At 55.8% G+C, this 12,325-nt stretch overlaps 1 protein-coding gene across 3 annotated transcripts in view; it reads left to right on the forward strand.

Moving 5' to 3' along the window:
• The first annotated feature begins 3,995 nt into the window (after positions 1 to 3,995).
• Positions 3,996 to 12,325, forward strand: part of SLC12A3 (solute carrier family 12 member 3) — a 40,367-nt gene continuing 32,037 nt past the window's right edge. For 2 of the 3 annotated variants that reach the window (XM_047792846.1, XM_047792848.1), the window contains exons 1-8: positions 3,996 to 4,277; positions 4,725 to 4,871; positions 6,538 to 6,613; positions 7,322 to 7,417; positions 7,738 to 7,877; positions 8,464 to 8,574; positions 9,761 to 9,872; positions 10,080 to 10,210. In XM_047792846.1, coding sequence (XP_047648802.1) covers positions 3,996 to 4,277; positions 4,725 to 4,871; positions 6,538 to 6,613; positions 7,322 to 7,417; positions 7,738 to 7,877; positions 8,464 to 8,574; positions 9,761 to 9,872; positions 10,080 to 10,210 — 1,095 coding nt within the window. The remainder of the gene's footprint in view (positions 4,278 to 4,724; positions 4,872 to 6,537; positions 6,614 to 7,321; positions 7,418 to 7,737; positions 7,878 to 8,463; positions 8,575 to 9,760; positions 9,873 to 10,079; positions 10,211 to 12,325) is intronic. The other variant, XM_047792847.1, reaches the window with a different exon arrangement.

Below are 12,325 nucleotides of genomic sequence, written 5' to 3' on the forward strand. Positions count from 1 at the left end.
CACAGAGTCCTCCTTGCCCCCCTCTTCTCTCTACCCCCTGAGCTACACGGATCCATGTACTGGTTCTGTTGGCTCTGCCTTCAGAATGGATCTCAACTCTCAACACTCCTCATGACCCTGCCATCCGAAGCTCTCCCTGGCCCGGCCACCAACTTCGTGTACCCACAGTGGCCCCACCAGTCTTCCTTCGCCCTTGCCTCCCTCCATCCAGTCCCCACACAACAGCTAAAGTAACCTCTGAAAAATATAAACCTGGTCATCACACGGTAGAACATGAGACTTCTAACCCTGGCTTATATGGCCTGGTGTCTCCCCTTCCACATCTCCAACCCACCTCCTCAGTCCCTCAGTTCCTGCCATCTGGCCTCCTTGCTGTCTGGAATCCCCAACCACACTCCTATCCCAGGGCCTTTGCACATGCTCCTCCTCTGCCTGGAACCCCTGTGCTTATTACCTGCACACTTATGGGTGGCTCCTTATTGTTGGAGCTCAGCTCAAACTGCTCAGAAAGGTGTAAATCCTCCTCCTTAAAAAAAAAGATTTGTTTTCTTAGTAGCACTTATCACTGAATGTATAATAATTGCTTGTTCACTGCTTGTCTGTCTCTCCCTCTAGAATGTGAGCTCCAGGAGGGCAGGGCCTTAGTCTTGTTCCCTGTGGCGCCTCCCTTGCCTAGCATAGGGCATGGTATGTAGTAGGCACTCAATAAATGTGTGTGATGAAGAAAGGATCGGACCCCTTTCGGCCTCATCTCCCACCATCTCTTCCCTCCCCCACCCCCATGGCATTGTGTGCCCTGGTCCCATCACCTGGTCCCATCCACTGGCCATACCCTCCCCGGACCCCATGCCCCAGGACCCCCTCCATCCTTGCCCACCCTTCCTGGCTCCCTTCTCCTCCAGGGCAGCCCCCTCTGCTAGCCAGCTGTCCTCTCCTTGCTGCTTTGCCTCCAGGGCTAGGCTGTGAGTGCCTGTCCTGGTGCTAAAGTCTTAGGTGCCTCTGTGGCCATGAAGACAGCTGGTCCTTCCGTCCTCACCATTTCCACCCCCGGTGCCCGGGTTTTCGCTTCCAGGGAGTTCCCTGATGCCAAGTCTGTCCATTCCTTTATTGTCCCTATCCTCCTGGGGGAGACCAGAGGCCCTCAGCCAGGGCACCGGGAACTGACCCTGGACTAGTGAGTGAGTGACAACTGCACTGCGGGGGTGCCAATTGTATCTGGCTACTGAGGGAGCTGGGGGCTGGGTTCCTGCAACTCCCACTCCTGGGTCTCACACCCAGTAGGATCGGGACCACATGGCAGCTGAAGCCCTGGGAGGCGGGAGGCGCGTGAGACCCATGGTGTACCCCGTCAAGGAGAGCATTTCCCCGAGGGATGGGCCTCCCTCCAAGGCCAGGAAGCCCCTTTCCTGGGGGTCTGTGCTTTGGGACAAGGAGTTTGACAGTCCCTTCAACTGTCCTATTGAGAAACCTTTTGAGGGGTCCCGCTGAAATCCCACCCCAGAGAGATGCGGGGTTGGGGGCACAGGGAAGTCTTCTTGAAACAGCAAGTGCTCCCCTCCAGGCCTGGGAGGGACCTTGGAGCTGACCCAGGCCTGGGAATCGTGGAGGGGGGAAGTGGCTCGCTCAAGGTCACCCAGCAAAGCTGTGGCCCCTCACTCTGCAGGGCCCCAGCGCTTTTGGAAACCAGCCCTGGCCCCTCCGGCCACTTCCTCCCCTGAGATCTTAATCAGGAATTTTCCACAGCTGCTCCAAGGACAGGGTGTATAGGGATGGTGTAAGGGGGTGTTGGGCAGCTGTGATTGTCACCAGCCAAGTGGCAGTTAAAGATGGAGAGGGCGATAAGGTCTATAAGATCTGCCCCGAGGCCATGGGGGGAAGGAGTAATTGGCAGACGGGGTGGGGGCTGCAGGGAAGGTGGAAAACTGACCAAGACTGGGGTCCTGGCTCTGGAGTCCTTACCTGGGAGCCTTCACCTGCCTGGCAGCTGGCGTGGGGGTTGGGGACACGCTCCTGCAGAAGCCTCCCTGAGAAGGGATCGGATGTCCTGGGAAGGGAGGAGGCAAGTCTGAGAGTCATTATAAGGAGCCCGGAGAAACGTCTTTTTGAAAAATGAGCACATAGTGAAGATGTAAATGTTGCCAAATAGGGCACAGTGATCATGGCCTTTTGGAGCTGTCATCGAGGCCCTGTCGTCCTCCGCTCACCTCTGTGCCCAGTTGAGCTGGGAGGATCTGGAGGACCTGCTCCTTGCACTGACCCCTCCCTGCCCCCCTGGGGTTGTTCTGTCAGCCACGGGTGTCTGTGGCAGCCCCTCTTTACCTCTTTGGTTCTGAGCTCCCTTCGTTATTCATTCAACAAGTGTTTAATGAGGACCTGCACTGTGCTGTTCTAGTTGCTTGGTATCAGTGACCCAGGTGGGTCCAGATCCCTGCTCCTGTGTGCTGGTCTTCTAGCAAGTTCCAGAAAAACGCACTTAGGTAGGAAAACTCGTTCACAATTTTGTGGGGCTCCTAGATCCCCACTTAAGCACCCTCATCTTGGAGGGTGACTCCCTAACACAGTTTGCTGCCCTAACATGGTCTGAGCACTCCCTCCTATCCTGGGCCCTCTGCACTGGGAGTGAGGGGCAGCCAGCCAGCTAGGCCCCTGCAAGTTCTCAGTCCTCTAGTGCTGATTTGCTGATGGAGGTCATGGAGCCCCAGGGACTCTGAGCATCTCAGAGCTGGTATCTGGGGACCAGTGTGAGCTCTGAGGGCCCAGGTCTGAGGGGCAAGTCATGGAAAGAAAATGTGTCCCAACCGAGGAGGCCAGAACCTGAACAAAAGCCAAGCTCAGAAACCTGGGGCTGATAGTAGCCTTGAGGCCTCAGTCCATCCCCTGTGTCCAGAGGAGCAACTTGTCCTCCAAGACTCCAGTCTGTCTGGTCCCTGGTGGTCACCACCTTGATGTTCCTCCAGGGCCATCTTTGCCATCACGTAGCAGGGCTGGTGTGTTTCCACATCCATTTCCCCACTAATACAGCAGCCTGTGAGCCTGGGCACCTGCCATCTCTGTTTCTGCCTCTGGTCTCCACCGAGGTCAGTAAGGGTTGTTAGGTGATTGGCTAAAAGATGCAAAGCCCAGCATGGATGACAAAGAGATGAGTGGTTTTCCTGTGAGCCTTGATGCCATTCACCCCAAGAAGCAGACTCTGAGACAAAGGTGAGCCTGCAGGGCACAGACCAGTAGGGCCCTTGGGGTCAGGACGCTTGCAGAGAAGATAAGAAAGCAGGATGGAACAGGGGAAGGAGGGGCCTGCTGTGTAGACAAAGCCTCAGCTGATCTCAGGACCTCTGGAGCTGGGATGGCCCTTCAGAGTGGGGAGTGGGGGGCAGGGCACCAGGTCTTGCATCCCACACCTGTCGTGTTGTGGGCTCCAGCTCGATGGGGCCTGCTGGTCCATAAGGGCTTAGATATGCTGAGATGTGTCTGGGAGAGGTCTGAATAAGAGAGACTAACTTTTATAAATGTGTGTGTATTGGTATAAATATAATACCATTTATCTGGTCAAAATACTAAGTAAATTTAAAAAAAAAAAAACTAAATACCATGTACTGCTCTGGGAGGTTTTTGAACCTACCTAGAGTGGGTCCTCAGAACATCAGGCTGTCACTAAAGTCCCTCATAAGGTCCCTAAGGGTGAGTACTCCTTCCTGGGCTCCGGCTGCAGGTGTCCACTGCCCCCAGACTCAAAATAGCCTCTTTAGGACCCAGGGGCTGGGTGTGCCCTGGTCCAGCCTGGCTCCAAGGCCAGGCTGCTATCTCAGCGATCAGATGGTGGGCAGGACTGCAGACGCCACGTGCTCTGCCTCCCACCCTGTCCGAGGACCTGGCTCACCAGCCCTGGGCGGTTTGGGCCAATCTCCCCGCCTCCTCCCTGCTGTGGGCCCAGCCTATAAAGCCACCCTGCATGTCCCCATCGACCCTGGCCCCCTCCCCAGACACCCAGGGCCACAATGGCAGAGCTGTCAGTGTCAGAAACGCCCAGGGACCCTGCTCTGTGCAGTGGACGCTTCACCATCAGCACGTTGCTGGGGGGCGATGAACCACCACTGCCAACCGCCTATGACAGCAGCCATCCCAGCCACCTGACCCATGGCAGCACCTTCTACATGCGTACTTTCGGCTACAATACCCTCGACGTAGTGCCCGCCTATGAGCATTATGCCAACAGCACCCTGCCCGGCGAACCCCGAAAGGTCCGGCCCACACTGGCTGACCTGCACTCCTTCCTCAAGGTAAACACTGTCCCAGAGGACTGGCGCTTCCCTGCTGTGTGACCTCGACCTGGTTACCTAACCTCTCTGAGCCTTGGCTCTGTCATCTGTGTCATGGGAACAAACAGATGTCTTCTTCATGGGTTGAGAGACCTGCCTGAAATATGTACATGGGCTCTGTCAAGCTCTAGGCACATGGGGTAATGTTTATTGCCCAGTCATTGGCAACCCAATCAAGCAGTCTAGGGGTTGCCCAGGGAGGTAATGAGTTCATGATCAGTGGACGTATACAAACAGAAGTTGCACACGCTGAAAGGAGATGGGGAGAGGAGGGTAAGGAAGATCAGCATCAGAGAGGGGGCTTACTGGGTTTGCTGCCTGGGAGACTGGATGGTGGAGGGTGGGGGGCTGGGAGATAGATTGTCATCACCTCGGCTTGGCTGACACTCGGTCTCTCTGGGCTCCCAGCAGGAAGGCAGCCACCTGCACGCCCTGGCCTTTGATAGCCGGCCCAGCCATGAGATGACCGATGGGCTGGTGGAGGACGAGGCAGCTACCAAGGCTGAGAAGAACCCTGAGGAACCTGTTCGCTTTGGCTGGATCAAGGGGGTGATGGTGAGCGGGGCATGGATGGGATGTCCAGGCAAGGGGGTGGAGATACAGAGCTCCATTCGGGCTCAGCTCTGACTCTCGGACCTTAGTGGTCAAAACAGACCCAAGACTCAGCCTGGGCCTCAGCTTCCTCATCTGCAGAGTGACTTCAAGTTTTCTCTGCTTTTCTGCTTCCTGACCCCCAACTACGCCCCCAGACTGAGACCTGGCCCTGGGGCAGAACTATCTTTGGCTGATCACTTGTATTGTGACCTTGGTTAAATTACTTAACCTGTCTCCGCCTCACTTTCCTCATCTATGAATGATGAGCATTAATTGAGTTAGTAGAAGCAAAGTGCTTTGATCAATGCCTGCCTTGGTGCTGTGGGGAGAAACTGTGTTTCTCCAAAGAGCCACCAGAGGGCAGCACTAAACGCACGCATCAACGACTAGTGGTTCTCTCAATCTCCATGGAAAAAGAAGGTTTGCTCTTTTAGTGTTGAGCACCAGTAAGTCCCCAGATAGCAAAGAATCAATGAACTTAGCTTTGGAATACATTATGGGACCTTACAGAGGGGATTATACAGAATCTGGGAGAAAGTTCTGGGAGGCAGGAGGCCTGGGCTCTGACCTTAACTCTGCCAACTCTGCCTGCTGGCTGTGCCCCTTTCTCCCTCTCTCCCCAGGGGCCCATATCCAGAGTCTGGATCTCCCTCCCCTGCTGTGGTGGTCACAGCCTGGTCTGGGCCTATTCAGGATCTCAAAGTATGTGGAGGGCCTTAGAAATCTCCTGGGCCTAAAATTTTGAGTCACTTGTGTTGTGGACCTGAAACTAATATGATACATCGCAAATCAACTGTACCTCGATTTTTTAAAAATTAAAGTACATTTAAGAATTTTAATGACTTTAAAAAAAGAAGAAGAAAGAAAGAAAAAAATCTCCTGGGTTTGTATATTCCTCATTTCCCACCCCAAAATGTGCTGGGGCCAAAGACCACACTAGCACCCCCCCCCCACCCCCCCCAACCCACCCCCCCGTTGGGAATTCCAGCTTCAGCTATGGCTTCTGGCTTTGCTTTATATACATCCTTTATATATATATACCCACACATTCTTTATAAACACACACACGTATACATATATATACACGGAGTTTCATATATATATATATATATATTTCCCCCTCTCTGTAATGGTCTATCCCAGGAGACTGGATATAGTTCCCTGTGCTCTACAGTAGTTCTGGCTTTCTTTAAATTTGGAAACTGAAGTCACAGCAACCTAAATTCTGCCTGTATGTGGGGCATGGGCTCAGCTGGCATTTGCTGAGGTCCCTCCCTAAAAGCCAGGCTCTGGGCCAGCAGCTGGCCATGGGGCCATGATGGGGGCTGGCAGGCACAGGACCCTGGGCTTGGAGGGAAGTGGGGGGTGATGATACCTGCCGCCCACCCTCTGGCCTCGGTGGGGGGGAGGGACAGGTGGGTCTCTGGGTGCCCCTCCTCTCCCTGCCCCACAGAACCAGAGGGGCACTGATGTTGGAAGCCACTGAAGGAAAGAAGTGGTTAAGGCAAAGAAAGAGCCCAGGTGTCCTCTAGGTGCCCCATGCCATGCCATGATTGGGGGTGGGGACTGTGTTTGGCCTTGGGGTACTTGCCCCGCCCCATGGCCTCTGACCCCCCTCTCCTCCCAGATCCGTTGCATGCTCAATATCTGGGGTGTGATCCTCTACCTGCGGCTGCCTTGGATCACCGCCCAGGCGGGCATTGGTGAGTGCTGCCTCTGGCGACAGGGGGAAGGTGAGCGAGGGTCCCAGCCTTCCTAGGCCCCAGGGGGCAGACTTGAACTTGGGTTGTACAGCCCATAGGCCCCTGCAAGGATAGAGGTCAGAGGAGTGTGGCTGAGGAGCACTGGATGTGGAGTTAGCAGGCCTGGGGAGCTCTTTCTGGCTCATTTTGCCCTCAGTAAGGCCCTTAGCCTCTTGGAACCAACTTCTCCTGCAGAGCATGTGGGTTAGGAAGTCGCACTTTGGACACACCAGCTGCTAGCTCTGTGCTATGCTGTGTGACCCTGGACAAGTTTTTAAGCTCTCTGAGCCTTGGTTTCCTCATCAGTAAAACGAAGGCTTTAACTATCTCCACTTCACAGACCTGTTGCGGGCTTCCTCTGGTGCACATAAAACAGCACAGGATTTGGCCTCCAGAAGTGCCCATCCAGTGTAACCATTACTTTATTTTTTATTAAAAGAGGAGCTACCTCCCCTTCTATACATAACGGCGTTTACCTATTGGCTCATCAGGTACCTAGCTGTGTATCAGGAGGCAGACAGAGAGCCATTTTTCAGATGAAAAAACTGGGGCTCAGAGAAGGGAAGTGGCTTAAGTCACGCGGTGAATCCCTTGGCTGACCTGGGTTCCTCACATGTCTGGGACATTGACTGAGATTTGGGGTGATCACCGCCCCGCCCACCCCCACAGTCCTGACCTGGATCATCATCCTGCTCTCGGTCACAGTGACCTCCATCACCGGCCTCTCCATCTCGGCCATCTCTACCAACGGCAAGGTCAAGTCAGGTGGGCCCCCACCCCACCCCCACAGCCTGTCCACCCCCACCCCCACCCCCCTGACCTCCTCTTGTAGGTCTCCCAGGCTACACCCTGGGAACGGGTCTCTGAACCACCCTCGCCCGAATAGGGACCCCCCAGGCTGCTCCTTCTGATTCCAGATGTAGGCTTTGGGCAGACTCTCCACACCCACGGGATGGCCTGGGTTGTCCCCCGAGCCACGGCCCGCCGGGGCGCCGTGCTTACCCTCTCCCAGCCCCAGCTTCCACCTGCCCCAATTCCACTCCAGCCAGTTGACTCCTCTGGTTTCATGGCTTCTGCCCCAACAGGTGGCACCTACTTCCTCATCTCCCGGAGTCTTGGCCCAGAGCTGGGGGGCTCCATTGGCCTCATTTTTGCTTTCGCCAATGCTGTGGGTGTGGCCATGCACACCGTGGGCTTTGCAGAGACCGTGCGGGACCTGCTCCAGGTACGGCGGGGGCCAGACCCTGGGCAGTGGGGGCCCAGGCAGCCTGCCACCTTCTCCTGCACCCCATGTGGGCTGGCCCTTCCTGCCTCTCCGCCCAATTTTGCCCATCAGGGATCAAAACCACAGTCTGATCACTGTGGGTGCCCATGACCATCTCATCAGATAAAGACCCGGTCCCAGAAATCACCCTCAGGGGTGCATGTTGCCTTTAGGGCCAGATTGTCTAGGCTCATATGGTAGCTGCTGGGAGGACCTGTGGCAGAGAAGGGATTTGAGGAGAGTTTGTTTGTTTGTTTGTTTTGTCTTTTTAGGGCCACCCCTGAGGCATATGGAGGTTCCCAGGCTAGGGGCCCAATAGGAGCTGTAGCTAAGCAACGCCAGATCCTTAACCCACCAAACGAGACCAGGAATCGAACCTGCCTCCTCATGGATGCTAGTCAGATTCATTTCCGCTGAGCCACGATGGGAACTCCACGTTTGTGGGGGTTTTTTAAATAAGACGGCATCCATAAATGAGGGGAATCAAGGAGACTGGAGGGGTGGGGTGTTCAGAGGCGGCACCCAGTCTGGCCTGATCCGCCCCCAGGAGTACGGCACGCCCATCGTGGACCCCATCAATGACATCCGCATCATCGGCGTGGTCACCATCACCGTGCTGCTGGCCATCTCCCTGGCTGGCATGGAGTGGGAGTCCAAGGTGAGGACAGGACGTTGGAGGGGGCACATGGGCGTGGTCAGTGTGGGGCTGGGAGTCCTGGGCCTGGTTCTGCCTCCTGTGTGTTATCGGCTAGACTTTACATTCTGCAGCGGTAATGGAAACCCTAAGGAAGAAGCCTTTAAACCGGAGTCCGTCATATCTTGCTCATTGAACAGTCCAGGGTGTGTGGTCAGGCACCCAGGCCTCTTCCCGCCCCCACCCGGGGTGGGGGGGGGCTTGGCCCTCATCTGCCTATCCCATGACAGCCCCCAGCTCCTTGTCTACAGCCCAGGGGCGGGAGGAGGGGGACGAGGAGAGAATCCCCCTCCCCTTGATTTCCTGTCCAGCCTGGAAGTCAGACATTCTGTCTGCTCATATTCCCATTGGCCGGAACGTGGTCCATGGCCACACCTCGCTGCAAGGGGGCTGGGAAATCTGGTCTTCATCAGAACCTGCCCCCAGGTCAGGGGTTCAGTGCTAAGAAATAAGGGAAGGAGGGATGTGGGGCCGCAGCTTGCAGCTCGGCTGGCCCTGGCGCCGCTCCCCTCCTCTTGTCCCCTCGCTCTGACCTCAAGCTCTGCCACCTCCCCACTGTTCCCAGAATGAGCCAAGCATATGCCCCGATCATTCTGCTGTTCTCTCATCCCCACCTTTAGGGCCCTTGAAGACCCCTTCCCAGGCCACCCTGCTAACGTAGCCCCAGCCCAGTCCCCGTGACACCCCTGTTCAAGATGCATCTTCTTGGAGTTCCCGTTGTGGCTCAGCAGGTTAAGAACCTGACTAGAATCCACATGGATGTGGGTTTGACCCCCGGCCCTGCTCAGTGGATTAAGGATCCAGCAATGCTGTGAGCTGTGGTGTAGATCACAGGCTGCTCGGATCCTGCGTTGTGGTGGCTGTGGTCTAGGCCAGCAGCTGCCGCTCCAATTCTACCCCCAGCCTGGGAACCTCCATATGCCACAGGTGTGACCCTAAAAAAAGGGTAAAAAAGATTCCTCTTCCTCACTTCTTAGCAAGACAAGAGCCTCGCTATCTTGAGCCCTATCTCCTAAGACAGAGCCTCTGGCATCGTGGTGTTGAGTGGATAGATGAGGGAGAGAGTGAAGGGCCTGAGCAGGGTCTTTGTGCTGGGGGTCCCCGAGCAGCTGGACCCGCCCGTCTCACCTCCAGGCTCCTTTCCCCCCAGGCCCAGGTGCTCTTCTTCCTCGTCATCATGGTTTCTTTTGCCAACTACCTGGTGGGAACGCTGATCCCCCCATCTGAGGACAAGGCCTCCAAAGGCTTCTTCAGCTACCGGGGTACGTGCGGGTTAGGGCCTCTGCCGTGGCTCTGGGGACGGAGACAGTCTGCCTGCCAATTTGGCCTGTCCTCTGGGCAGTGGGGAGAATGGCACCCTCAACGCCCACAGCCAGGAGCTACCGGCGGAGCCTCCTGCCTGCCCGGCTGGGCCCAGTGAGGAGAGCGAGGCCCTCCAGGAGGCCCTGACTCGGGCCTTCCTTTTGCAGCGGACATTTTTGTCCAGAACTTGGTCCCTGACTGGAGAGGCATAGACGGCAGCTTCTTCGGGATGTTTTCCATCTTCTTCCCTTCAGCCACGGGCATCCTGGCAGGAGCCAACATCTCTGGGGACCTCAAGGTGAGCAGGATGTGGGTGTGGCCCTAAAAAAGGGGGGAAAAAGATTCATCTTCCTTATTTATCCCTCCCACTTCCCGGCCCTGTCCTACCTCGATTGCCCCCTGGGCACTGAGCTGGGCGCTGAGACCCTGGGGCCAATGCTTCTAAAATTCATTCCAGGGGAGTTCCCTTTGTGGCACAGCAGAAACAAATCTGACTAGGAACCATGAGGTTGCGGGTTCGGTCCCTGGTCTTGCTCAGTGGGTTAAGGATCCAGCGTTGCGATGAGCTATGGTGTAGGTTCCAGACGTGGCTCGGATCCTGCATTGTTGTGGCTCTGGCGTAGGCCAGCAGCTACAGCTGCGATTCGACCCTTAGCCTGGGAACCTCCATATGCTGGGGGAGCGGCCCTAGAAAAGGCAAAAAGACCAAAAAAAAAAAAAAGTTCATTCCAGTCCAACTCAACTCAGTCCAAGCCAACCCAAATCCATCGTGTTCATGCCACTTACTTCTGAGATTGCTGGTGGACACTGCTGCACTCTTGTGTTCGAGGGCTACCCCAAAATGGGTTAGTCCTCTCCCTCGTTCCTGGGACCCCCAGCCTGCGGGGAAGACTGACCCAGCTTGACTTTCCAAAATCCAGACGGGATCGCGCACCAACTCCCAGGGCTTTCCACCGACTTAGTGGCGGCAGGCTCCTTGGCCCCAGCCCGCTGGTGCTGGCCCCACAACCCCTGCCCCAGCCCCAAGGATCTTCTGCCTTGTCCCTGTTGCCGTGTCCCTCCTCCACGCCTTTGCCTCTGCCGTGCCCTCTACTGGAACTCGCTCTCCTCGATGATGTACCTTGCAAAGGTCTGTTCCCCCCTGCAAAGTAACACCTCCACCCTTCCAGCTCTTCCAGCCCTTTGGTCAGGGTCATGGTTCTCCTATAATGATGTCAGGCCGCCTGGGTCTCTGTCCCCCTGCGTCTAGAGAACTGGGGCCTACCTCTGCGTCTCTGTTCCCAGCTAAGAGTCTAACATGTGATAGGTGCTTGGTGCCTGTTCGTTAAGTGAATAGTGGTGAAACATAGTGAACAGGAAGTGTTTGAGCAGAAGTACAAAGTGCAATAACGTAGGAGAGAAGCACAGGGGCTTCAGCAAAACTTCTGGCTGGAGCTGGGCTCAGAAAGACCAGAAAGCTGGTGGAGTCATTGCCAGTGTGAGCTCATCCAAGGAGATGGTACAGAAGCAGGGGTGAGGAGCTCCCACTGTGGCGCAGCAGAAACAAATCCAGCTAGGATCTATAAGGATGCAAGTTTGATCCCTGGCCTCACTCAGTGGGTTAAGGACCTGGTGTGGCCATGAGCTGTGGTGTAGATCGCAGATGCGGCTCAGATCCTGAGTTGCTGTGGCTGTGGTGTAGGCCAGCGGCTGTAGCTCTGATTCAGCCCCTAGCCTGGGAACTTCCATATGCTGCGGGCGCGACCCTGAAAAAAAAGACAAAAAAAGAATTGGGGGTGAGCAGTGAGGAGCCTGGCTCTGTGCTGGAAAGACCCTCCATCTCCAGCTCCACTTGAATGGTGCCCGTTCCCGCATTTTCTTGAATGAATTAAGAATTGCGCAGTGGGATTTCCCATTGTGGCTCAGAGGGTTAAGCACCTAATATCCATGAGGATGCAGGTTCAATCCCTGGCCTTGCTCAGTGGGTTAAGGATCCAACGTTGCCATGAGCTGCAGTGTAGGTCGAAGATGTGGCTTGGATCTGGCGTTGTTGTGGCCATGGTGCAGGCTGGCACCTGCAGCTCTGATTCGACCCCACTCCCGGGAACTTCCATATGCTACAGGTACAGCCCTAAAAGGACAAAAAAAATAAAGAAAGAAATAAAGAATTGTGCAGCCAAGGCCGTCTCCAACCCCAGCCTGGCTCTAGCAGGGCCTGGAGACGGGAGAGAGGCCAAGTTCACCTAGCTCCCCTCTCTTCTCTAGGGAGCAGCCAGCAGGGGCCTGGTCGTCCTGGCCTGACGGCCCCACGGAGCTCAGGCTTGCGCTCACGTGGCCTGGCTCCCCCTCCCAGCCCCTTTATAGATCATTGTAGCCTGAGTATTTATCTAGATGCTTCATCAAGCTTCTTAGGTTGCCGACCAGCCCAGTGGGC

Source organism: Phacochoerus africanus, chromosome 8 (genome assembly GCF_016906955.1).
Source record: "Phacochoerus africanus isolate WHEZ1 chromosome 8, ROS_Pafr_v1, whole genome shotgun sequence".
In the NCBI taxonomy this organism is placed as follows: Eukaryota; Metazoa; Chordata; class Mammalia; order Artiodactyla; family Suidae; genus Phacochoerus; species Phacochoerus africanus.